The sequence below is a fragment of the Lissotriton helveticus genome, chromosome 4_1 (assembly GCF_964261635.1).
Source record: "Lissotriton helveticus chromosome 4_1, aLisHel1.1, whole genome shotgun sequence".
In the NCBI taxonomy this organism is placed as follows: Eukaryota; Metazoa; Chordata; class Amphibia; order Caudata; family Salamandridae; genus Lissotriton; species Lissotriton helveticus.
The window spans coordinates 204,862,032-204,886,578 of NC_136063.1; the positions used below are offsets into that span (position 1 = coordinate 204,862,032).

The window sequence follows — 24,547 nt, forward strand, 5'->3', positions numbered from 1 at the left end:
TGTGGCAGTGCTAGTTGGCGTGTAGTTAAATATGTTTACATTATGATCTTCAGTACTTGTTTAAATCCCTGTCTTTGGTGCAATGCACGATCACTGTCATTCCTGGTGGGCCTGGACAGTTTTGTCATAAAATCTCTAAGGGAAAAGATTTGGTTTGTGAGAACCAGTCACATTAGAGTCATTAATGGTACACCCAGTCTTATGGCTGAATTTAGAGCAAATTTATGTAAGTGGCTTCTTCGAGTTCCCCCGTAGGAGACACACCGGCCATTAGCGATAGCGCCACTGCTGGCCCTACTGTCTATTGCACTTGCCCCCCCCCGCTCCCCGAACAACCCCCACCTTAACTTCTTCCTGGGTACCCAGGTTTAGACACTGTGCCTTTCGGATCTAAGATCCCTTCTATTGTACTACATAATGCGAAGGAATGATGTAACCGTGATTATGTGCCTCAATGATGCAGTGTACTGTGCCGTGTTGTTTTTCCTTTTTGTATCGTTTTCCTAGAAAATTAATAATAATAAACAATTTTTTTTTAAATCTCTAAGTGGCTTGATTTGAGATGCCAATTTTTCAGTTGTTCATGAACTTGTAAAGGATCTTTTTTCACTCGGGCAGTTATTTATTTACAGAATAAGATGTCTTGAATTAACTCTTTGGCAAATTCTGTGTGCAGGCGTTTGGTTTGAACCAGTGAAGGACACAAGACTGCACCTTAGTTTGGGAAGCCACAAAATCTGCTACCTTTTGAGTTTTCAGTTGGAGCTAATTGCAGAATGTCCATTTCCCCATCTCCCCAAGACAGTTGTTCTGTCTGATATCGCTGTCAATGTAACCGAGGGGGCAATTAGGCCATTAAACACATTATTGCCTTGTGGTGAGTTTTTTTCTTAATCATGGAGTATAAAATTGTAGTAAGTTAGTTTCATGTGACTACGTAGAACTTCACACATTTGTACTCCACAAGTCAATCACATGTGGTACGACTGGCCACACTTTACGTTTAAGAAACGTAATTTTGTGTTATCGTGCTCACATGCCAGAATAAATCAGATTTACTTTACAGCCCTACAATAGGCTGCAGTTATAACCCACACCCTACCAACCACTTGAAACAATACATTCATATAAAGCTTGGGTGTTCTTTCCCTCAGTCGTCACTCCAGTACACGCTGAAGCGCAGCAAGCAATGTCACCTCACTCTGGTCCTCACGCAAGGCACCGATGCATTTCTTACATAGGCCGCACTACAATTCAACAGTCGAACAACCAAGCACACCCTATCGTGTAGCATGCTGCCCATCCGCTATTGTGCTTCTGGGCAACTGCGGTACCTTTCAATAAATTAAAATCTCAATTATAAGATAGTTCCTTTGGTATTAGTTTGGTGTGTCACATTGTGATTGCAAACAAAGCACAGAAGATGTTTAGTTAATTTGGTCTTCCGTTAAAGAAAATACTTGGGGTTTTTCTCATGACATTGTAGAAATGGAGCAACATTTGATGCAGTATATGTGGCCCTATACCTTGTAATATAGCATATAGTTATAAAATAGTGAATAGAAGAGTGTCACTGGAGAAAGTGACTATACAACCTAGGTTTCCTGTTGTGAAGGTGAATTGCACAATGGATGTAGCACCAACAAATGCAAGGCATGGTTGATTATGCATGATTATGGTGGGTCTTCTGTTGTTGGATAGTTCTAATTCTTGCAACACAAATCCAACTTTGTTTTAAGAAGTGTTTCAGTCTGGAGATTTGTAGTTCTACAGAGGTACTGATAAATGAAGTGTCTTATACCGTTTTCAACTAATAGTCTAACCTCCTTTGAAGACTTATTATGAGATGTGTAGATGCAATAAGAAGGTTTAACTTGTTCCCTCTTTATTTTTCTGTGCTGAAGCTTTCAGAAGAGGAGAAGATCCAGCGGTACAGCATCCTGTCTGAGCTCTATGAGCTCATTGGCTTCCACAGAAAGTCCGCCTTCTTCAAACGCGTGGCAGCGATGCAGTGCGTGGCGCCAAGCATATCCGACCCGGGCTGGAGGGCCTGCTATAAACTTCTCCTGGAGACTCTTCCTGGTTACAGCCTCTCCCTCGATCCCAAAGATTTCAGTAAGGGTAAGCATGAGGGCATTGGTGTGCTATACACCAAAACAAGTAACACAGGCCTCTATTTCACCTTAGTGACATCCTGAGCTATGGAACAATTGTGTCAGATTGTTTGACTTTGTATCTTTTAATATTGATCAGTGTGGGAACGCTTATATCTTTGTATTTAGCTATACCTAGGACAACAATGAAATTGTGCGTTAATATAGTTTATATATCAAGTGCGTTTTGATTGCAAATTTAATATTTATATTTTATGATATGTCTTGACCGCTGGAAAATTATTTTGATTTACTGATGGGTAGTTACATACCTAAGTTTCTTCTTTGAATGTGATGATGGCACTTGTTAACGTTGCACTTTAGGTTGAAATATGAAACTGCATAAATAAAGGTTTTAAGAATAAATGTATAGATTATATAGATTGCTAATCGAATTCCAAACATACACTGTCAAGACCATATATAGCAAGTAATTGAATATCCTGAATTTTGGTTACATAATAAAAGGTTAAGTACGCAAAGCATTTTCTTTTTTTATTTATTTTTTACTATTTTTTATTAATCTTTGTTCGAGATTGCAATGATAATAAACAATTCAAAGTGAGCAACTGTCCGACATGAGGTTTTACATAACACAAAGTTTTTAAAGGAGAGTTCGAAATAAAAAGGGAAATCTTTCATTTTGAACAGCATACTGGACAGAACACATTTCCCCACCTCTCAACCCATCGGAATGCCAACCTTTACAATCCATGGCCACAAAGTGACCATTTCCATGCCATCCATCTGGTGAATTAGATTTGTCTATGTTTCGTAATGGCCGCTTGGGGCTCCACACCTTATCAAACTTTCTGGGTCAGCCATGTACCCGATATATCTAGTCCACCGTTCCACTCCCGGAATCTCCGGGCTGCCCCACAGTCTAACAATACCTCTCCTGGCCACCTCAAAGGTCACATTGCACCATAGTAAATTACTTTTTGACCTGGTCTGCCCCCTCCAAATACCACATGTAGCCATGGGAGCCCAGTGACCGGTCTTACCTCATTGCTGAGGAAATTCTATGGCTCACCATTTACCAAACGAGCTGTATGCATGGACATTCCCAAAGTCTATGGAGAAGTGTGCCCAATTTACCGCAGCCTCTAAGGCAACAGTCTGTGTTTGTCCTCCCCATGCGATGCAACCTGTTCCTTGAGTCATATGCACATTGTAAAATCTTGTACTGCATTTAATGGAACCCAGCTCTAATGGCTACCTCCCATGGGTATAGACACACCTCCACGCAGTCTTTGTCTTGAAAGCTATCTAAATCGCTCTTCCACGTGTTCCTGAATGCCATGTCGGCAGGTGAGTATTACTCACAAGTGGATGGTAAATCTGGGATATGACATTTTTGTGGAGAGGTGTTGCCAATATACCAAATTCCAATGGCATTTGCTCAAGCACATCCATGAACCTGTCTATGTATTTCCTCAGGACATATTCCCCCTGGGTGTACCAGTAATGCTGTGTTTTTGACTGTTCGTACTGTTATTTCAGTTCTTTGAATGGGAGTACTCCCAGGGAGTCCCATATGTCCCGCAGCTTCAAAATGCTCAGTATGTCCACTGCCTTCTGCCATTTATGCCCTGCAGATGTGCCAAAACGGGCGATCCCAATAAGGTTTTTTTTAATATCACCTCTCCCTCCCATCCCATTGCTCACATGGATTTCCTCCATATTTGAACAACTGCCTTCGTCAGGGTCAGATCTCCCCTGATTTTGCCGCTACCATAGAGCTGGCTTGCGTAGACACCTTAGTACCGTACTGTGCCTATCTGCCCATTGGCTCGGATCCTGTTGGGAGGCACATGCCCAGTGTTGAAGGAAAACTGGAATAAAAGAGACAAGACTTCTCTTGGCAAGCAGAAGTAGGTTTACTTATTACAGCCAGCAGATCAGTCGCCTCCGTGGAGCTTTGAAAGCTGATCTTAGTTTGCCGCATGCTGGCATCTGTTTATATAGCTGAAAAATTAATGACTTACGCACGATTGTCATAAAAAGTCAATAACACGTCAAGACCGGTTCAAAAGTTAATAATATACTTTTACAAAAACATCCTCATCTGTGTCCTTTAAACTTGTAACATTTTCTCTACATTCTCTTTATCATAATTCACCACTTCGTGTTTATTTCAAGGCATAGCGCTTCTAGCAACTGCTTTCCTGCTTCCTCACCGGACTTTCTGCCACAGCTCGCGGTACCCGCTCCGCCCTTGGGGGCTTGCCAGCCAAAGAACAGCACCCGTGGGCCAGTGTTTCATCTGGGAGGTAGGGACAGCGGGGACGCGTGCAGGGCTGCGAGCGAGTGCGGGCGCAGGACTTCAAGTCCCAGGAGCGCCCGCCAGACCCAATTGTAAGCACCTGGGCCGCTCTCCCTGCACGCTCCGCCCCACCATTCCCATTCATCAGTATTTATGCCTCAACACTGCCTGATACCGCCGTGTCACCACTTCGTGTTTATTTCAAGGCATAGCGCTTCTAGCAACTGCTTTCCTGCTTCCTCACCGGACTTTCTGCCACAGCTCGCGGTACCCGCTCCGCGGGTCCCGCTTCGCCCTTGGGGGCTTGCCAGCCAAAGAACAGCACCCGTGGGCCAGTGTTTCATCTGGGAGGTAGGGACAGCGGGGACACGTGCAGGGCTGCGAGCGAGTGCGGGCGCAGGACTTCAAGTCCCAGGAGCGCCCGCCAGACCCAATTGTAAGCACCTGGGCCGCTCTCCCTGCACGCTCCGCCCCTCTCACAAGCAACAAACATAAACAAGTGACTCAACCCGCTGCGCGGGAGCGCGCGGGAGGGCGCCGGGAGAAGCCCGGGACAAGGGCGGGCCCGTTCTAGACCGAGAGAGACCGGACCGGGCCATTCCTCTTGGCTGAGTGGCTGATTTATCTGTTTGTATTATCCTTTACTGCCCCATCTTCTTGACCAGGGTAACTTTTCGAACAATGTCTACACGTGTAACTCGTCACACGGCTAAGAATGTTAAAAAAGTCACGGGAACTCTGGATGATTTTATAACAAGGACCAACACAAGCATTGATAATGAGATCTCCAAACTCCAGCACAGAGTTTCCTTGGAGCTGGAGGAAGCAAGGAGACTATCTATTGATTTAGGATTGGCCAAAAAATCTTCCTTAGGTAGCATTGCCTTAGCTAAGACTCCGGAACGCTCTGCTGCTACTAAATCTTTTGTTATACCGGTCGAAGTTCATCCAGCTCCCGAGGAAATTTTGCCATTTGTTAATGTCTCACCGGATCATTCTGAGAAAACGCACGAGAGGACGTTACCTGTACCATCTCCTAATATGTATATGACACTGAAGGACAATGAAACCAAAGACACTGAGGGCATCAACAAAGTTTTGTATCCCACTAAGGTAATGCTAACACTAAAGAGAAAATGTAAGTTTGGGTCAGCGTACCTTAGGAAAAAAACTAAAGTGGCAAAAAGCCAGTGTTTAACAGCTTGGTCAAATCCGAAGGGGGGTACGAACAATCTATTTTCTCAGTCATTACCCAGCATAGAGTTGTCTAAAAAAGATAATGTGATGGAAACTAATAGTACAGCCGATGTCGCTATTATTGATGTGCATGATGCCCCAATGGTAGAGAAAACAGGTACATCTCTGCTAGAATTGGAAGGGGGGAAGGAGGATTTTGTTAAAACTGTATGGGAGACTCTAAAAAAGCTATTAAAGCCACTCGAAGTTAGGTTATCTAGTATCGAAAACCAACTATTGGAATTGGAGAAAAGTATTATCACCCTGTCCAGTATTAGCTTAGACACTTGTGGCATAAAACCACAGCCTCCAGACGCTGCCCTTAGCAGCTCTCATGTTTCCACTTGCCCCGTGCCTACTACAACAAATATGGGTGTTAAACAAACTACTATAATGAGTGTTCCCCAAGTAGCTGATCGTGGAGCGACCCAAGTTTATACTTTTTCTGCTACTCCCTTGGTCCCTCCAAAAGGTAATAATGCAATTAACCAGAATGGCAAAGGTCCTGCCTTTGTAGCAAATGCAGGATCTGCGGGTACCAAAAATGCGTGCCCTATCAAATTGATTGTTCCCAAACCCCCTGTATGTGTAGCATCTACCCCTAGGGTGACCCCTTTAAACAAAAAATTGGAAAAGACTATACAAAACGACCAGACTTCCCAATCTAGCAAAATTCCCAGGGGGGGATTTATAGATCTTCCACCTGATGCAAGCCCCTTTGTAATTGTACTAACTGGGGTTCCCGAGCTAGATAACCAATATGAGGAAACATTTTTGTCCCTGAAAAATATATTGGTTAAATGAGAATAAGCCCATTTCAAATGATACTAAAAGTAAAATCCTCATGGTAAGAAGGGTACCGTGGATCGGTCCTACACATAAAACCATCGTGGGAGACTGTATTGTCGTTTCTTTTGAAGGTTCTCTTACCGCCCAACATATTTGCTCACAAACTGCTTATGCAGGCACATCCCCCATTGAAGTAAGGCCCCTGACATTCTTCTATCCTCCTTTGAGGCATGCGAACAACGGAGGCAACTGGACTACGGTTAATTACCGTTCCACGCCCGAAGTAAGGCCCCTGTCATTCTTTTATCCTCCTTTGAGGCATGCGAACAATGGAGGCAATTGGACTACGGTTAATTACCGTTCCATGCCTGGTACGCGACATGGCAGACATGGCACTGGCATTGGGTGGAATGGTGTTTCTACCTACAATAGGTTCAGTCCCCTGGATGGAGTTGATTGACTCCCTATACAGAGAATTGGGCCCCCTAGTGGACACGCCAGTGATCGCCTAGTTGATACTGAGGGTATCTCCAGTAAATCTGTCAATTCAAAAACAATGACTCGAGTTGGAGAGGGTGTTAAGGATTGTCAAGCTAAAAAAGGGGCCTTAGATATGCAGCATGGTACTGCGCCAAGTATGAATAATCGAGGGGAAAATCAGATTGGTTCAGTTGATGTTGTACCTAACTGTGTAGTGGACCGGCCATTTGATTTAGTTCCGTACCATGGTGATGAAACAGTCAAAGACCCAACGATGGGACCAGAATTGATTGTAAATCCCATCTGCACTGCAAACGGGGCAAAATCATCTTTGCTTATTATCTCCTGGAATATTGCGGGGGTATGTAAAAATCTGAGGGACCCGGAATGGGCAGAATACATAGATTCCTGTGATTTTTGCTTCTTACAAGAAACTTGGGCAATAGATATACCCCATAGGATGAGATACAAAACCTATGGTACTGAGGCTGTCCAAGCAAGTAGGGGAAGACCCTCGGGGGGTCTTATCATATGGGCCAAAGTCACGTTAAAGATTAAGATCAAAATAATTGACACAGGCTCATTGGACATCCTGGCGTTGAGAATTACATCTGTAAAAAATGAAGAATGTTATCTGATCAATATCTATAATAGACCTTCCATGCACTCTAAAAAATCTCCCACTATTGAAGTTTTAGATGACTTTTTAAAAAGGGTGGTTAGTGAGGTCCCAGTAATTATGGGCGGAGATATTAATTGTAATTTCGAACCCGTCCTGGGATTCGCGGACATTCTTGAGGAGGAAGACCTTGCAAATAATATCCCCCAACTTGAGAGCACAAAATTTGTCAATTGCTCTGTATTGGTCGTACAATTGGTAAGATTAACAATCGACCACAGTCTTAGAGCATGCAATGGTCGTTTCCCCTCTGATCTCTTAAAATGTCCCACGTTTGTAAGGTCCAATATGACAAGCAATCTGGACTTTATATTTGTTTCATTGTGCATTTGGCAACATATGTTGGATTTCGTGGTGTCTATTAGGGGTGCGAGTGATCATTACCCACTGGAACTATTGGTTGATGGTACTTTGTTCAGTGAAACCCCTTCCCAAGTAACAACTGAGGTTTCAAACCTAAATTCATGTGATGAGCATCATATCAGTAATAATAGGCGTGCGCTGAAATGGTGCCAAGTACTTGAACATGAAAATGCACTGGCAAATGTATACTCAATCTTTGACTCAATCTTTGGGTCCCTAGATGATCACTCTCTTTCACCCGAATGTTATGATAGTTTTATTGAACTCCACCATGTATTCTTTGAAAAACTAAAAATATGTTTGACAAAAATGCCGAAAAAAAACCAACAAAATGTGAGAATGGGGTGTCATGGAAAACTATGGTATGACAAGTCTTGTAGAGCAGCCAAGAGGGATCTATTGATGGCAATAAAAAACAAATCAAAGGAGGATGTTAGAGTGGCTAGGGAATTCTATAAGTCTACCCAAAACAACTCAAGAAGAAGTTGGGAGGAGTCGATTTGGGCAGAGATGCTGACTGCAGCTAAAGCAAAAGATAATGTGGGGTTCTGGAGGTTGGTGGCTAATGGGTCCCATGCAGGTAGAGTTGTGAAGGATGTTTTTTTAGATGAGCTGACCTGGGTAAATCACTTTACATCTCTCTACAAACAGTATGACAATGGGTCTGATGTCACCCCCTGGTCCTCCCCACCAATCGAGTGCATGAATTTTACAATCAATGAGACAGAAAGAGCCATTGCTGACCTAAAAAGCAGCAAAGCCCCAGGCCCAGACAAAATACCAGGTGATTTGTATAAACATGAGGTCGAAGTTTGGGCTCCTTATATAAATCACCTGTTCAATGCCCTGTCTAGCAATTGCCAATTCCCAGGCAGTTGGCGTGCTGCAGAGGTTGTTCTTATATTTAAAAAGGGCAGTAGGTCGGTTCCGTCGAACTACAGACCGATTAGCTTGATGGACATTTTGCAAAAGCTTTATTCCAAACACTTATTGTTTCGAATGAATGAGTGGATTGAGGAAAACGCCATACTTACCAAATTACAAGCTGGTTTTAGAGGTAAGATCAGCACCATAGACCAGGTGTTTAGATTTTGCTGTATATATTGGAAGTATGTGCTTATCAGGAAGGGTCGTTTGTACGTCGCCTTCGTGGATTTGAGGGCGGCTTTCGACCTCGTTCCTCGTAATCTGCTCTGGAGGTCACTCAGTGAAGCTGGTCTTCCTGGATGTCTCCTGGCCCAACTAATCCATCTACATGATGGGAATCATGCCAATATTAGGTTGGGACCATGTGGAGAACTGACACGTGATATCCCCATAGAGCGTGGAGTACGCCAAGGATGCGTCCTGGCACCTACTTTATTTTCGCTCTTTGTTAATGATATCCCTGATTATTTGAGCAGTAGTTCCAGCGATTCACCAAAACTTAATGGGGAGTTGGTGCCGGCGTTACTTTTCGCGGACGACACCATTTTGGTATCACAAACAAAGAAGGGTCTGCAAACCCTTCTGAATTCCTTTAGCATATACTGTATGAAGAAGGGCTTAGAGATAAACATTAATAAAACCAAATGTATGGCTCTAAACCCACCCAAGCCTGATAGGGGGACCCTAAGTTTGGATGGCCAAACCTTAGAAATAGTGGATAACTTTTCCTATCTGGGTGTAGTGTTAGATTCGAACCTAACCTGGAAAGACCAAATTGAGAAAAGCAAGATGTCATATGCCCATAATGTTAGACCAATTATCAGCAAACTAAAAAACTGCTCAAGTAAAAGTATTACTCCTGCACTTGAGCTATTCAAATTCAAAACACAGTCTGCTGCCCTTTATGGGGCCGAGATCTGGGGAGCGTGGTCGAAAGATAGCTTTTATGGACCGGATAACAGATTCATGAGATCAATCGTAAGGGTCCCTAAAAGCACCCCCTTGATTCCACTCCAAATGGATTTGAACTTTAAAAGAACTGATAATTATGCAACCTTAAGACCACTAATGTTCTGGGTACGTCTATGGTCCACCCCTGAACTAATTGATTATAGGAAAGGACTCCAGGAGATATTGGGTCTTGATTCTCTACATTCCATTGTATGGCTCAAACATATAAAAAAAATGGTTCTTTATCCTGGGCCTATCACAGTTTTGGGAATGCCCGGAAGGGTTACCATTTAATGCAAAACTCATGGTGAAACACATATTTTGGTCTTTCATCTCAACCCGTCTAGTAACCGGTAACAGTAATGGATCCCTTACCCAAAGCTTCCTAAAGTTTAAGGAAGAGCCTTTTTTCGAGTCTTTTCTGGACGAGATTGAGCCTCCGCTCGCAAAGTCTCTATTCCTGAAGTTTAGGTACGGGAATCTTATGACAAGCAGTAATGTTGAACGCTGGTCTAAGAAAAATGGGGACGGGGTTGACTCTATACGGGGGAAGTGTGTGATGTGCCCAGGCTCGTATATGGAAGACGAGAGACATATCCTTTTCTTCTGCTCAGCGTACGACAAAGCAAGAAAAAAATGGGTTAAAGCCTTGTGCAATATCCTAGGAATAAGAACATGCTCTCAGGCGTATAGGATTGCAAAGACAAATACCCTACAAATTGTCGTATTTAGTATTAGCAGATTTCTCCTATCAGTTTATTATTCAAGAAGGAAGGTTGGTCAACCGTTATGAGTAGCTAAACTATGTAAATACTCCGCCAACTAATATGGTGTATGACTTTGCCCTTTGAGGAATAATGCAATTGGTGACATAACTCTTTTATTATGTATTATGTATTTTTATTTTTTTATTGGAAATGATCTTAGTATTTTATAATAAGATGTATTTTAAATTGGATATGCTATATATATGTTGTGTGTTAGGCTGTTCTGTTTTACATGTATCTTTTATGGCTGAAAAAGTCGAAATAAAGATCAATTGAAGATTGAAGATAATTCTAACAACCTTTTTATGAAACCTTTACCACCTTTCTCTGAGTGTGTACAGTTTAATGCTCTGTTCCCAAGACTACGTATCTGACTCTGTATGCTTTAGACTAAAGTCCCCTTTGACCAACATTTTTTTAACCATGTTTCAATTAAAAACGAGAATGGACTTGTGTGCTGTGATTATAATCTCTTCAAGGCTTGTAAACATATTTTTCTATTTAACAAAAAACCTGCTGAACTCGTGTTTTTGCTTTCTGATGAACTTTAACCTATATTGCATCTTTATGAAACCAAGGCATATATTGATCTTTAACCACTTGCCGCTCTGCATTGCTCTTTACTAATGTCTGCAGTAGCGTGATGTCCTTGAATTTCATTTCCTCCTTCTGACCAGTCGTTCACTACCTGAAGCTGCTGCCCAGAAATACAGTTTCAGATCTGGGAGTGCTATGCCCCGTCATATGGGTTCCTGGTCATGGTTGACAAAGATATTTTAGGAGACTCTCCCGTCCTTAGTAGCTGGTTTGTCACCGCATCCGTTGCCCTGAATAAGTCTCTAATATTTCGTACGGTGTATTTTGAAACATATAAAGACATTTGGGGAGGGTAATCATTTTATAAAGTGATGCTTTTCCCAATAACGACACAAAGTGGATTCTTTGGTATGTAGAGGTCTTACATCATATCCTGATTGATCAGAGTGCAAGAACGTGGTTAAGTTGCTGCATTCATTGTTGTTTTTTAGTTGTGTGCAACTAGGTGAGTGCTTTCACTGTCACAAATCTTAAACACAAATTTAATTTGGGTCTTGGATTTAAACATTTACACCATAAAATAGCATAGTTTTAAGAACCCCTGAATGTACTTCCAAGTACTAAAGGATCATGCCAGCCTTAGCGTGAAGTAGAAAGAGAGAAACCAGTTACAAGGTCATTGACTTATATGAAGGAGAAAAAGTGTTTATTTCTTGAGATTAAGACACACTTTGACTTATCTTTTCTCTGCTCAGCAACAGCTTTTATTGAAGATCTCTCATAGATCACATTGTCACAGTCAAGGATATTGCTAGGGTTTAGGGTGCAGTACCTCATAGTGTGTGTGTGTATCGGAATTGGAACAATTTAGGGGGTGCAATATAGTACCACAAGATAGTCATCCCAAGAAGTAAACACTAGTTTACCCCTAGTCCTTTTACTGAATGCCTCCTCAGATATCCCCAACAAAACTATATAACCCCTAAGAACATCTGATGTGTTCAATTACCTTATGAGGTGCATAAAGTGTGGTATGTGGAATTATCTCCTCTTCTTAAGTCCAATTCATGGTATTGTACTGGGGTCTGAATATTGTGTCAAGTAACATTTGGCATAGAAAATATAAATAAGAGGGTGTTTCAATGTGTTCATGAAGGAACTGTTCCTATGTGTAGCTCTCCCCTCTAAGCCTCACCCTCTGCTGGTGTTCAGCCAGGTAGATTAGATGACTATCAATTTGGCTTCTTGTGATTGATCCTCGTTCACTGGTCCCACAATATGTCTTTAGTCACCAGTATTTGCTCTGGGCAGCTTCTTCTAAAAGGTGATGGGCACCAGTACTATGCTCTTCCAGTGCCCTTTATATCCCCACGGATACATCATCCACTTCAGCGTTCAAATGTAAAATATTTACCCTTTTTCAGCCATCAGTATGATTGTTGCAAATGTCAAAAGCTAGCCGGCAGAAAAATTCCAGCTGTAATACAATTTACTCTAGCCAAATGGTTGAGGATAGGTTTAAGAGCTCACATTTTGGCATGGCTTAAAATCTTTTATTTTTGTAAGATTTGTCTAGGAAAGATTGTGTAATAAATGTATTCTTCTACCCTAGAATTCAAAGTTATGTTTGTGAAACATCATCACGATCTTTCCCTGACGAGGAAAGGTTACATCTCTACCCTGGCAGAGAGGGTAGGTCATTCAGCCTACAAACGTTGTATCTGAGGACATTACCTTTGATTGTCCCCAACGACCATGACATCTGTAGTTCGCTTATGTCCGTTGCTAGCAGATTTATCCTGCGTAAGATAAGGAACCTGTATGTTCGAGGCATGTGGGCTGCTGAATTCATATCTTGTGCATAGATCGCCGCCTAGTGTTGGGGCTGGATGATTGCACATTGTTGTCCTGGAAGAGTCTTCGAAGTATCACGAGATAGGTGGCTCCTCCCCTGGAATACAGTGCGCATGGGCATCCTCTCCATCCTCTCCATCCTCAGATTGTTTTTTTCCGCCATTGGGTTCGGATGTACTTTTCTTTACTCAAGTTCGGAAACTTTTCTATGAGGCCAAAAGGCTTTCGGGGTCGTCGGTATTGTTAATTCGATCGGTGCCGAGTTCTTGTTCCAGTTCTTTTCGAAGCAGGACGTCGAGGAGAGCCGCGTGGCCTTTTCGACACCAGAGGCCCGATCGTCGATGGAACGGAGCCCGTTCAAACGATGCCCCCTTTGTAACTCGAAATACCCGCACATCGATGTCCACCCGGTGTGCAACAAGTGCTTATCACCTGACCACAACGAGGACAACTGTCTAGCTTGTGCTCGATTCCGGTCGAAGAAGACGCTTCGGTTCCGATGTGCAGCAAGACAAACGATGACGAAGCCAGCGCCCGACCCGGTGAATATCTTCGATGAAGACGACGATGAGGTCGTCGAGACTGAGGATCCGGAACAAGCGTCGGATCCAGGTTCGGAGCACGACTCCACCTACTATGAAGACGAAGAAGAACGCGTCGAGGAACAACACGTCGAAGAGGTAAGGGACGACGTGTCCCCCATCGGAGCCCTCGATGACGACTCGAGTGATGAACCAGGCCCAACAGTGGGTACTGGGCCTCAAAAAGACACTCAAAGACTTTCAAAGGCTCAGGTCGAGGCATCGCCACAAGGCCTTAGCCAAGATCTTGACAAACATTCTATAGCCCCGCGTCTCGGCCCGGCTAAGAATATCTCACACGAGCCATCGGTTGCCCTACAGAAAGCGAAACCGAAAGCTATCGAGACAATAACGAAACCGAAACTGCTGAAAACAGTCCTCGGATCGAAGAGTGCGACCACATCAGTCTCGACGCCGAAGACAAGTGTCGACGACCCTGCGGGGTCGACCACAAAGGGTGTCAAGACAAAGATTGGTGCGCTAAAGTCCATCGCTAAAGCCAAGTACGTCGAACCGACGAGGTCGGTGTCCACGGACAGCGACACAAACAAAGGACTCGAGTCTCGGAAAGCCCTCGCCCGAGGCACCGAGTCGAACAACAACAGCTCGGCAAAACACCCGAGCTGAAACCTAAAGGCGCCTCGAAGGAGCAAGTCGAACCGAAGAAAAAGAGCGCGCCTCCGACGCAACAGACACCGAAGTCCCCAAAAGCATAACGACAAGGTGAAGTCCGTCAGTCCGATATCGACATCGGGCACAAAGCCGCCGATAAAGTTCGGACTGCCCCCAACAGCACGGCCTAAGGTGATCGATCCGAAGACAAGGATCGAACCGACCAAATCGGTGTCACTTGGGAAAAGGAGTCATCCACTAGAAGAGGATGTTCTGTACCAGGAGCCCTCCTATGATAATCAGTCGAAACTCCATATCGACGCCGACATAGGTAAACTTATGGTTTATCAAAGAAAGATCAGGTCGGAAAATCCTCTGGAGTCATATAAAATCCCACTGAAGAAGAAAAGGGATTCTTCAACCTCACCTGTCCATTTTGAAGCTGTAAGGTACTATAGCCAGGACACTTCTGCAGGCTCACCCACACGCTCTAATGAGGATATGGGGTATGACTATGATGAACAATATAGTTACCCTGCAGGCGATGAGCAGGAGGACCAGACGCACACCTGGACAGACCCTATTGACCAGGGGGAGTCACAACCTATCCCTGAAACTCCTTCTTACCCTGTAAAAACTTCGCCAGCAGAGGATACAGCCACGTTTAACGCGTTAATAGAGAGGGCAGCACAAAATCATGATGTGGACATGCATGCTGACCCAATTGAGGAGGATTTCTTGTTTGACACTTTCTCCACTTCTGAAAAATCAGTTAAGACATTGCCACTATTAAAGGGAGTCCTCAAACACGCTGGAGACATTTTCAAGGAAACCTCAAGAGCAAGGGTTGTTAACCCCAGAATTGAACGAAAATAGAGACCGGCGCCTGTGGACCCTACATACATTCGGGGACAGCTGCCGTTGGACTCTTTGGTGGTATCCAATGCTCGTAAACGTGCCAACTCCCAAATTACGGGTGATGCTCCCCCTCCAGACAAAGAGTCTAAAGTATTAGAAGCTTCTGGAAAAAGGGTGGCTGCTCAAGCAGCTAACATCTGGAGAATTTCCAACACACCTATTAGCCAGATAAGATAGGGCACATTATGGCACATTATGACACATTAGAGCAACTGCTACAACATTTGCCTGATGCCTACAAGGAAGGGGCGGAAACTCTAATACAGGAAGGGAAACTGATATCCAACGCATCCATTAAATGTGCTCTGGATCTAGCAGACACTGCAGCCAGGGCCATCAACACAAGTGTCATGTTCAGAAGGCATGCTTGGTTGCGCATTTCAGGGTTCAAACAAGAGATTCAAACCACATTATTAAATCAGCCTGTAAACCCAGATTTTCTATTTAGTCCTGATGTGGACATAATCTTAGAAAAAATTAAAAAGGACACAGAGACAGCCAAATCCATGGGTGCCTCGCAGTCACAACAATTCAGAGGCGGTTCCTTTCGTCGCTCCGGTAACAGAGGAGCTACAAGAGGCCAGGCATCACAGCAAACTCCATACAGTAAAGGGAGCACGCCAACCGCCTATAATAAGAACAATAGAGGTGGTTACCGTGGCAACAGCAACAAGGGCAGAGGACGAGGGAATAACAACACCAGATCCTCCGCCAATACTAAACAGTGACGCCCTGTCACTGCCCCCAGACCATATAACACCGGTCGGGGGACGATTACAACAGTTCCACCCAGTCTGGGAGAGCATTACCACAGACAGGTGGGTGAGGCAACTTATTCAGTACGGCTATTGTCTAGAGCTAACGTCCACTCCACCCAACATACCCCCAAGACACCGTCCTATGTCCGTAGAGCAAATACACTTATTGCAGCAGGAAGTCATCAGCATGCTGCAAAAAGGGGCCATAGAACTCGTCCCTATAGAGCAACAGGGTACCGGGGTGTACTCGCTGTACTTCTTATCCCCCCAAAAAGGTCGGGTCTCTCAGGCCAATACTGGACCTCAGGCCCCTAAACCAATACATCTTGTCAGAACACTTTCACATGCTCACTTTACAGCAGGTTCTACCATTACTCCGTCAGGGAGACTTCCTCGCAACATTAGACCTGAAGGATGCGTATTTCCACATACCAATACATCCAGCACACCGGAAGTATCTCAGGTTTACCATACTAAATCAGCACTACCAGTTCAAGGTACTGCCTTTCGGGGTGACAACTGCCCCAAGGGTGTTTACCAAGTGCCTAGCGACAGTAGCGGCGCACCTGTGGAGGCACCATTTTCACGTCTACCCCTATCTGGACGACTGGCTTATCCAAGCAAAGTCAGCCCAGCAATGTGCCGACCACATGTCCCGCACTATTCACCTCCTGCACAGCCTCGGATTCTCATTAAACTACACAAAGTCTCATCTCCAACCCGCACACGTACAACAGTACCTGGGAGCGACAATAGACACTCTGGCAGCAAAGGCTCAGCCAAACTCAGCAAGAATCAACAGCATTCAATCGCTGATCCAGGGATTCCGACCCCAACACTCGCTCCCGGCATGGGTGTTTATGCAGTTGATAGGCATGATGGCCTCCTGCATCTTCATAGTCCCCCACGCCAGACTACACATGCGTCCGCTTCAGGAGTGCTTAGCACAACAGTGGAACCAGGCTCACGGACAATTGAAAGACCTAGTGTTGGTGACCGGTCGCTCATACAACTCTCTGCATTGGTGGAACCCACAAAACCTTTGCAAGGGTCGACCGTTCCAAGAGCCTGTACCACAAATAGTGCTGACGACGGACGCATCTCTCCTGTTTGGGGAGCGCATGTCCTCCATTACACTGTCCAGGGGCTGTGGACAACCCAACAGAAGAAGATGCACATCAACCTGCCGGAACTGATGGCAATCTTCATGGCAATGAAGGCGTTCAAAGTACATTTGTGCAACAAAGTCGTGCTGATCCGGACGGACAACATGACTGCCATGTACTACATACAGAAGCAGGGAGGGACACACTCTCCACAATTGTCACATCTAGCGCAAAGCATGTGGAAGTGGGCCATTCAGAGGAACATCTTCCTCATGGCGGAACACCTCCCAGGCAAGGACAACCAGATGGCGGATCTGCTCAGCAGACACAGCCACCAAATGCACGAGTGGGAGATACATCCCTCAGTGCTGCACCCGTACTTCCAGCAGTGGGGTCGCCCAGAGATAGACCTGTTCGCCACAAAGGAAAACTCAAAATGCCAAAGCTTCGACGCCAGATTTCCACATCCGCAGTCTCAGGGCAATGCGATATGGATGAACTGGTCAGGCAGATTTGCGTATGCTTTTCCACCAGACCCGCTCATACCACTAGTGGCACGGAAACTGCGACAACACTCCATGACACTCATCCTAGTTGCTCCAACGTGGGCAAGGCAACCATGGTACACCACGTTCCTAGAACTTGCCGTGGTGCCTCATCAAAAGCTAAAATAAACACCCAGTCTTTTAACGCAGAGCCATGGCGACATTCAGCACCCAGATCCGCGACAGTTGAACCTTGCGATCTGGCTCCTGAAGTCAGTTTGGTTACCTGAACTTGCCTCCTGACTGTATGAATATTATCAAAGAGGCAAGAAGACCTACTACCAGGGCATGCTATGCGGCGAAGTGGAAACGGTTTGTCATCTATTGTACCAATAATGACATAAATCCGCTCGACACATCTACTCAAAACATCATATGCTACCTGTTGCATTTACACAGATGCAATCTGGCTTACAGTTCCATACGCATACATTTAGCTGCTGTGGCAGCTTATCTTCAGAACAGGCAGCACCTTTCGCTCTTCAGAGTGCCTGCTATTAAAGCTTTCATGGAGGGACTCAAACGAGTAATTCCTCCTAGACACCCACCTTCACCTGTCTGGAACTTGAACATTGTTCTCACCAGACTGATGGGACCCCCTTTTGAACCGCTACACTCATGTGAGATACAGTTCCTAATGTGGAAAGTAGCCTTTCTAGTGGCAATTACATCCCTTAGAAGAGTTAGTGAGCTACAAGCTCTAACTATTCAGGAGCCATTCATACAAATTCACGCAAATAGGGTTGTGCTACGAACAAACCCTAAATTTATGCCAAAGGTGGTATCTCAGTTTCACATCAATCAAGCTATAGAACTGCCAGTGTTCTTCCCAAATCCAGATTCAGTGGCAGAAAGAGCTCTGCATACCTTAGACGTTAAACGAGCTCTCCTGTACTATATAGACAGGACAAAACTTTTCAGAAAAACTAAGCAACTGTTTGTTGCCTTTTCACCACAGCACAAAGGCAACCTCATTTCCAAATCAGGTAAAGCCAGGTGAATTGTTAAGTGCATACAAATTTGTTATCAAAAAGCTAAACGCACATTAACAGTACCCCCAAGAGCGCATTCAACACGCAAATTAGGGGCATCCATGGCTTTCCTAGGGAACATTCCTCTAGAAGACCTATGTAGAGCAGCCACATGGACTACCATACACACATTTACCAAACACTACTGCGTAGATGTACACTCCAAACAGCAAGCAGCTGTAGGGCAGGCTGTTCTCAAGACTCTTTTTCAGACTGCCGCAGCTGGAACGGGCAACCACCGCTAACAGGGAGACTGCTATACATTCTATGCACAAGATATGAATTCAGCAGCCCACATGCCTTGAACGGAATATGCTACTTACCAGTATGCATCTGTTCTTGGCATGTAGGGCTGCTGATATTCATATCGCCCTCCCTCCTCCCCGGTGCCTGTCGCAGCTGTAGCTCTCAGAATTAATCTCTAGCATGGACATCACTTACTGTATCATACTCCATCCCTGCCACAATGGCAAAAACAATCTGAGGATGGAGAGGATGCCCATGCGCACTGTAGTCCAGGGGAGGAGCCACTTATCTCGTGATACTTCGAAGACTCTTCCAGGACAACAATGTGCAATCATCCGGACCCAACACTAGGCGGCGATCTATGCACAAGATATGAATATCAGCAGCCCTACATGCCAAGAACAGATGCATACTGGTAAGTAGCATATTCCATACAAAATATGAAAACCAATACGACTGTCTCAGAGGGTACTCTAGCGAAGTTCACATGAATCCTTCATTTATCTGTTTAGGCCATTATATAGGTACCTTAAAATCTTTTTCTTTCTTTTGACGGTATATTTTTATTCCGTCTCTGCCAAAGGTTATCGAACCCTCTATTGTTCTGGGCTGTATTCCATCCAATTGCTGTCAAAAATACGGAAGAATAAGTCATTACACCTATTCGAACCTTACAGTACATCCAATTTTCCTACTTAACAGCAGCCACACGGCTCATGTAGTCCCTTCCTTGATGTATCCCATTTATATGTTACTGAAGGCAATCCTGGTTTTATATTCAAACCGAACACGTACAGTTCCATTGTTCCTTTCAACGAAAGGGTAACACCCATATTATGTTCGCCAGAAGTCTCTAAAATGTGGAGCATATCACCCCACCAACAGAAAGCCACTGTATGCGGTCCGAATTTAAGCGTACTAATAGTCTAATAGTCTTGTGAAGTTGTGCCAGGGTAGGCAAATGAGTATTACTGCAGGGACAAGCACATATGTTTTCAAACTTTTGACATCCAGCCTGTGTGGGATGCCATTGAAAGTACTGCCTAACTGTACGTGGATACAGATATGAGGAGGACCTGAGGCGTCTAATATAGCAGCTGATGATCTGTGTGGACCGTCCTTGAGTAGGTGAAAACTTCCATATTACAATGACCATGCCGTCTTCGGTTACAGTGATATTGTGACTCAAATCTGAGCATGCATTGATCAAAATTGAAAAGGACAGTACTTAATTGAGGAAATTGGCACAATGTGAAAGCAAAAATAGTTCATGAGGTGAATAATCTGCACACAGGAAGTGTACCAGTTGAGAGTAAACCCATCAGTAGAATAGTGAACACAAAACAGGGAATGTAGCTGAGGGGGGGAGGCGGGTGTATGGGGTGGGGCACCCCCTTATACGTTCTTAGTCGTTATTGGTCTGATAGTATAAACAGTGACAAGTCACTGTTCCTGCAGACTGGGTAGAGGTGGGAAGCTAACATAGCAACAGGGAGAGTGGAGCCAGAACCAAGCAAGGTCGAGTTGACTCTATAAGTCTGTTTTCACGCTGAGAGATAAAAATATGTGGCCTGTATATAATGCAATATACATCATATACAAAATTGATAACGTTGCTTTTGAAAGCATTTCTTTTACTTGTGGATGTATTTTACCTTTATACTTCAGATTACGTCACTACATTGAGAGGCATTTAATACAAGTGGTAGCTTTAGAATCAAACATTTTATTGTGCGTCAAATTCCATACACAGCCCAGCTGCCTACATCGATTCGTCGGCAGGGCGTAAACAGGCAACAGTTAAACACAGCATTTGGACCTACAACCCGGAGGGCGGTCCTGTGCAATAAAGTCCATGAACAGTCTCCACCGGCATAGCCAAGTCCGCAGTTTTCAAAAGTAAGAACGTCGGCCAAAACAAAGAAAGAAAACCCAAGAACAAACCCCCCGCCCCTCCTCCCCTAGGAAACCCCCCCAAGACCCTCCATCCCCCCTCCCAACTCCGCATCCACCATCAGCCCACGTCCATATCTCACTCACAACGTTCCAACTCAGCCAGACCCACCCTAGAATCCAGGAATTCAGGTCCCTGGGACAGCTCCCCTTGGATCCAAAGGAATAAGCTGAAGGACCTGCAAATACTTTGGGCACGTAATTTCTCTGAATTCTTTAGATAGAAGACTCAAGAACGGAGCCCTCAGGGTGGCATATTCAGACCCTCTCCCGTCTACATTCAGGGTAAGCCGTTCCATCGCCAGGGCATGCCACAGACGCATCAACCAATCGCGTATATCTGGGACATCCGGGGAGCCCCAGCGCGCTAGCAGGACCGGACGTGCATTCAGCAAACCCATTGCTATTTGTCGCCCTAGTGGAGTGCGAAGAGGGAAGCAAGCCGAGTGCGGGAGGCCTAGCAGTGTGTGCTCAGGTAGTCTGGGTAGTGTGATCTGGAACGCCGCATCTAGTTAATCAAGAACTGTTTTCCAATATCGTTCCAGTTTGGGGCAGTGCCATAACAAGTGCAGAAGGGTGCCCGACATGCCGCATCCCCTCCAGCAAAGACTAGACTTGGCCTTATCCCAAGACGCAACGCGAGATGGTGTGTAGTACCAGTAAGTCGTAAGCTTGTAGGCCGACTCCGAGCCCGTTGTGTTGACTGTCGTTTGGTGTGCGCGATAAAATGCCTGTTCCCACTCCTTCTGCGAAAGCGGCCTCCCCAACTCCACCTCCCATCGCACCTGCGCCTTTGTGCGGGGCCGCTGTGTATCGCGTCGAATCATGGCATATATTTCAGAGATGAGACTCCGATCGTTCTTTTTACGCATAAGCCATTGCTCGAATGCCGTGAGGGAGCGCGGCATCAGCGCCATATTGGCCAGGCTGGACACCCAGTGAGCCACCTGCGCATAGGCGAAGCTGTCTGCTACATCCGTTAGGGAATGCTCAGCCCGAAGCTCCGCAAAGGGGACAAGCCCCTCCAGATCAAAAAGCATGCCCACCCTCTTACAGTCTTTCTCGCGGCAGCGATGAAAGACCGGAGAAGCAAGCCCAGGAGGGAAGGCGGGGTTGTCCACTATTGGTGTCATGGGCGAGGGGAAGGTCGTCCACCCTTTACGAGTTGCCAGTTGATCCCTAAGTGGTAACTTTAAAACATAAACTTACAAATATTATTTTCTCCCCATGGCAATTCCTCTAGTGACTTCAGAGACTGTTCAGCTGTGTGCGCCCCATATGTGTCGTAGATTCTTATTATAATGGAGCAACATTATAGTCTGTTAAGTCAAACACAAGCAGGCATTTGAATTTATCTTCATTTGTGATAATAAAGCATGGTGTTCTTGCCCTGCTGCTGTATTGTACGAAAATGTAAGACAAAAACTACAATAAACAGATTCAAACAAAAAAGTGAAGAAAACAGAGACTCGATGACATAACATATTTGCCTAGAATCACAGAATTTGTTCAAGCGAGAAAGCGGGATTGACCCCAGATTTTTTGGTTTTACGTTGTGTAGTTCAACTACTAGATGGGCTCTATTTTTTCTTGCCCATCAACATCAAAAGTCACTACTTTGGTTCTTAACCTTTTGACTTCTGTGGACCCCCACTTAAACATTATTGGAATCTGGGGACCCCCACTGAGTCATTACTGGCAGTCGGGGACTCCGGCCTAAGTATTTTCAATGATTTAAACTGCAAAACAGTATACAAAAAAATACAGAAACAAGCATTCACCAAACAAATTCATAAATTATTAAATATTTTATATAATTTGCAAACAAATATAAAAACAAAATTGTAAATTTAATAGAAAGGTTGGAGCTTTTCTAAATTAAGTTGAGGCCACTCACCTGTCTACAGTATATTCTGTTTGATGCACATGCACTGCTCCCACAAATCAATTTGAGGGGACTAACTTAAATGTTATCTTCCAATTTGAAATGCATTCACATTATTAAAACAAAAATTCTGTTGTACATTTTGCTTCTTTATTTATCTTTATTTATATACACTTTATTAATCTGTTATAAATTGGTTAATTTCCTAAGCAGTCGCGTACCTTCTAAGTCGGCTCATGAAGGCCGTGGTGTTCCCGGACCACAGGTTAAGAACCACTGTACTATAATGTTAATGTAAACATTGAGAAAAAGGTCTCAGACAGAATATAGTAACTAATATTAAAAATACATCTACATTATAAAATTGTTTTTAGCTGTCTCAGATAAAATCCTACAGACAAAACAAATTGAGTTATGATTAGTGGGGACTATTGCAGCTTTAGTAGTTCTCATAGAATTACGATTGTACAAATATCATAGAATAGCCCTCCTTGTGCCCTAAAACTTTTAACAAATAAACAGTACTTGGGTAAGATTAGAAATATTGCTTAGATCACAGTCAGAAGTACCATCACTCCATATACCACATATACTTAGGCCAAGCCACATCCTCAAATAATAAGAACCTATGGTTAGGGTTAAGATGTTAGATGTTAAATATTGACTGACTCCTACAAAGGTTTTAAAGTGTGCCCATAGTTGCAAACCCTTTTTACCCGAGGCATAGTTCCAGCTCTGACCATGAACTCGATGAAAGCAGTTTATTTTAAAAGTTTCTTGTTCAGTCTAAAGTTGGATCTAATCTTTGATACAAAATCAAGGGCATACGTGGTAATTGATTATCAATCAGGTGATTGTAGGAGCTTCTCCATGTGTAAATATCCACACAGAGATAAGATACGACAAACATGCCCCATCAATTGATATTTGCTTTTATTTAATTAGCATAACAAAATATGGTCTGGGCATCAGTGTGTGAATAAAACCATGCTAGTTCAGCATGAGACACCTGGACAATTGCAGAGTGAGGAAGGAATGATGCATGTTTCAAAAATCTACCTTTGAGGCATTCATAATTAAACTACAGACCCAGAAACAATGCAGGGAAGCGATATGAGGCCAAAAGTATAATTTTTGCCTTACAAGCTTTTATTAGGGCTAAGGTGGAAAGTCCTTCATAGAGTGGAAAAAACTCAATCCACCTGTGATATTCAAGATATTTTTCAACATTGTAGCTTGACTGCTGGAGCTTAAACCTAGAGTGCAACTTGTTAAAATAACTATTAAAATAATACTTTTTAACAGGTAAAAGACTCCCGTTTCAATAGTACTACGCCACCTCTGTAGAAGCTTTGTAGACCACAAGGTAGGGCTTATGATATTTAAAAGAAGATGTAGAAAATTAAAGTTATGTCCCTACAGTGACCGGGCCCTAAATGCTATTTTCCCTGTGGCATGCCAAGCTACCCTATGTAGAAAACCAGAGTGCAAATTAAAATTTTAATACTGTATCTTGGGAAGATTACCAGCTAGAAAATAATTAAACCACTATGTTTATTAGTTATTGAAAATCCAATTCATTTATGAAGTTACATTCATGGCAAATATAATAAATATTAAGGAAAATTTACTTTTAGAAAGTTTCCCTTTACCTGCCAGAACTATCAGAATGCTAATACACATTAACCTCTGTCAACCCCCAACTTGTGTTCAGCCTAGAAGGAAGTTTGAAATTCCTTCCAGGAGCACACAATAGGCTGACCTGAATGTGGAGAGATGACTCCACTGAGCTCAATAGAATATGCAGGATGGGGTTTATGCCACACTGAGTGAAACCACGCTATCAAATCTGCATGACAGGTGTGTCTGATCTGAAGCACATGTACAAGTGTTGTGCCTCTCAAAGAGAT

General features: G+C 44.0%; 1 protein-coding gene across 1 annotated transcript in view; it reads left to right on the forward strand.

Annotated features, from left to right (window-relative positions):
• TRAPPC9 (trafficking protein particle complex subunit 9) overlaps positions 1-24,547 on the forward strand; it is a 2,424,721-nt gene that overhangs the window by 215,810 nt on the left and 2,184,364 nt on the right. The window contains exon 8 of the mRNA XM_078686702.1: positions 1,905-2,121. Within this exon, the coding sequence (XP_078542828.1) occupies positions 1,905-2,121 (217 nt within the window). The remainder of the gene's footprint in view (positions 1-1,904; positions 2,122-24,547) is intronic.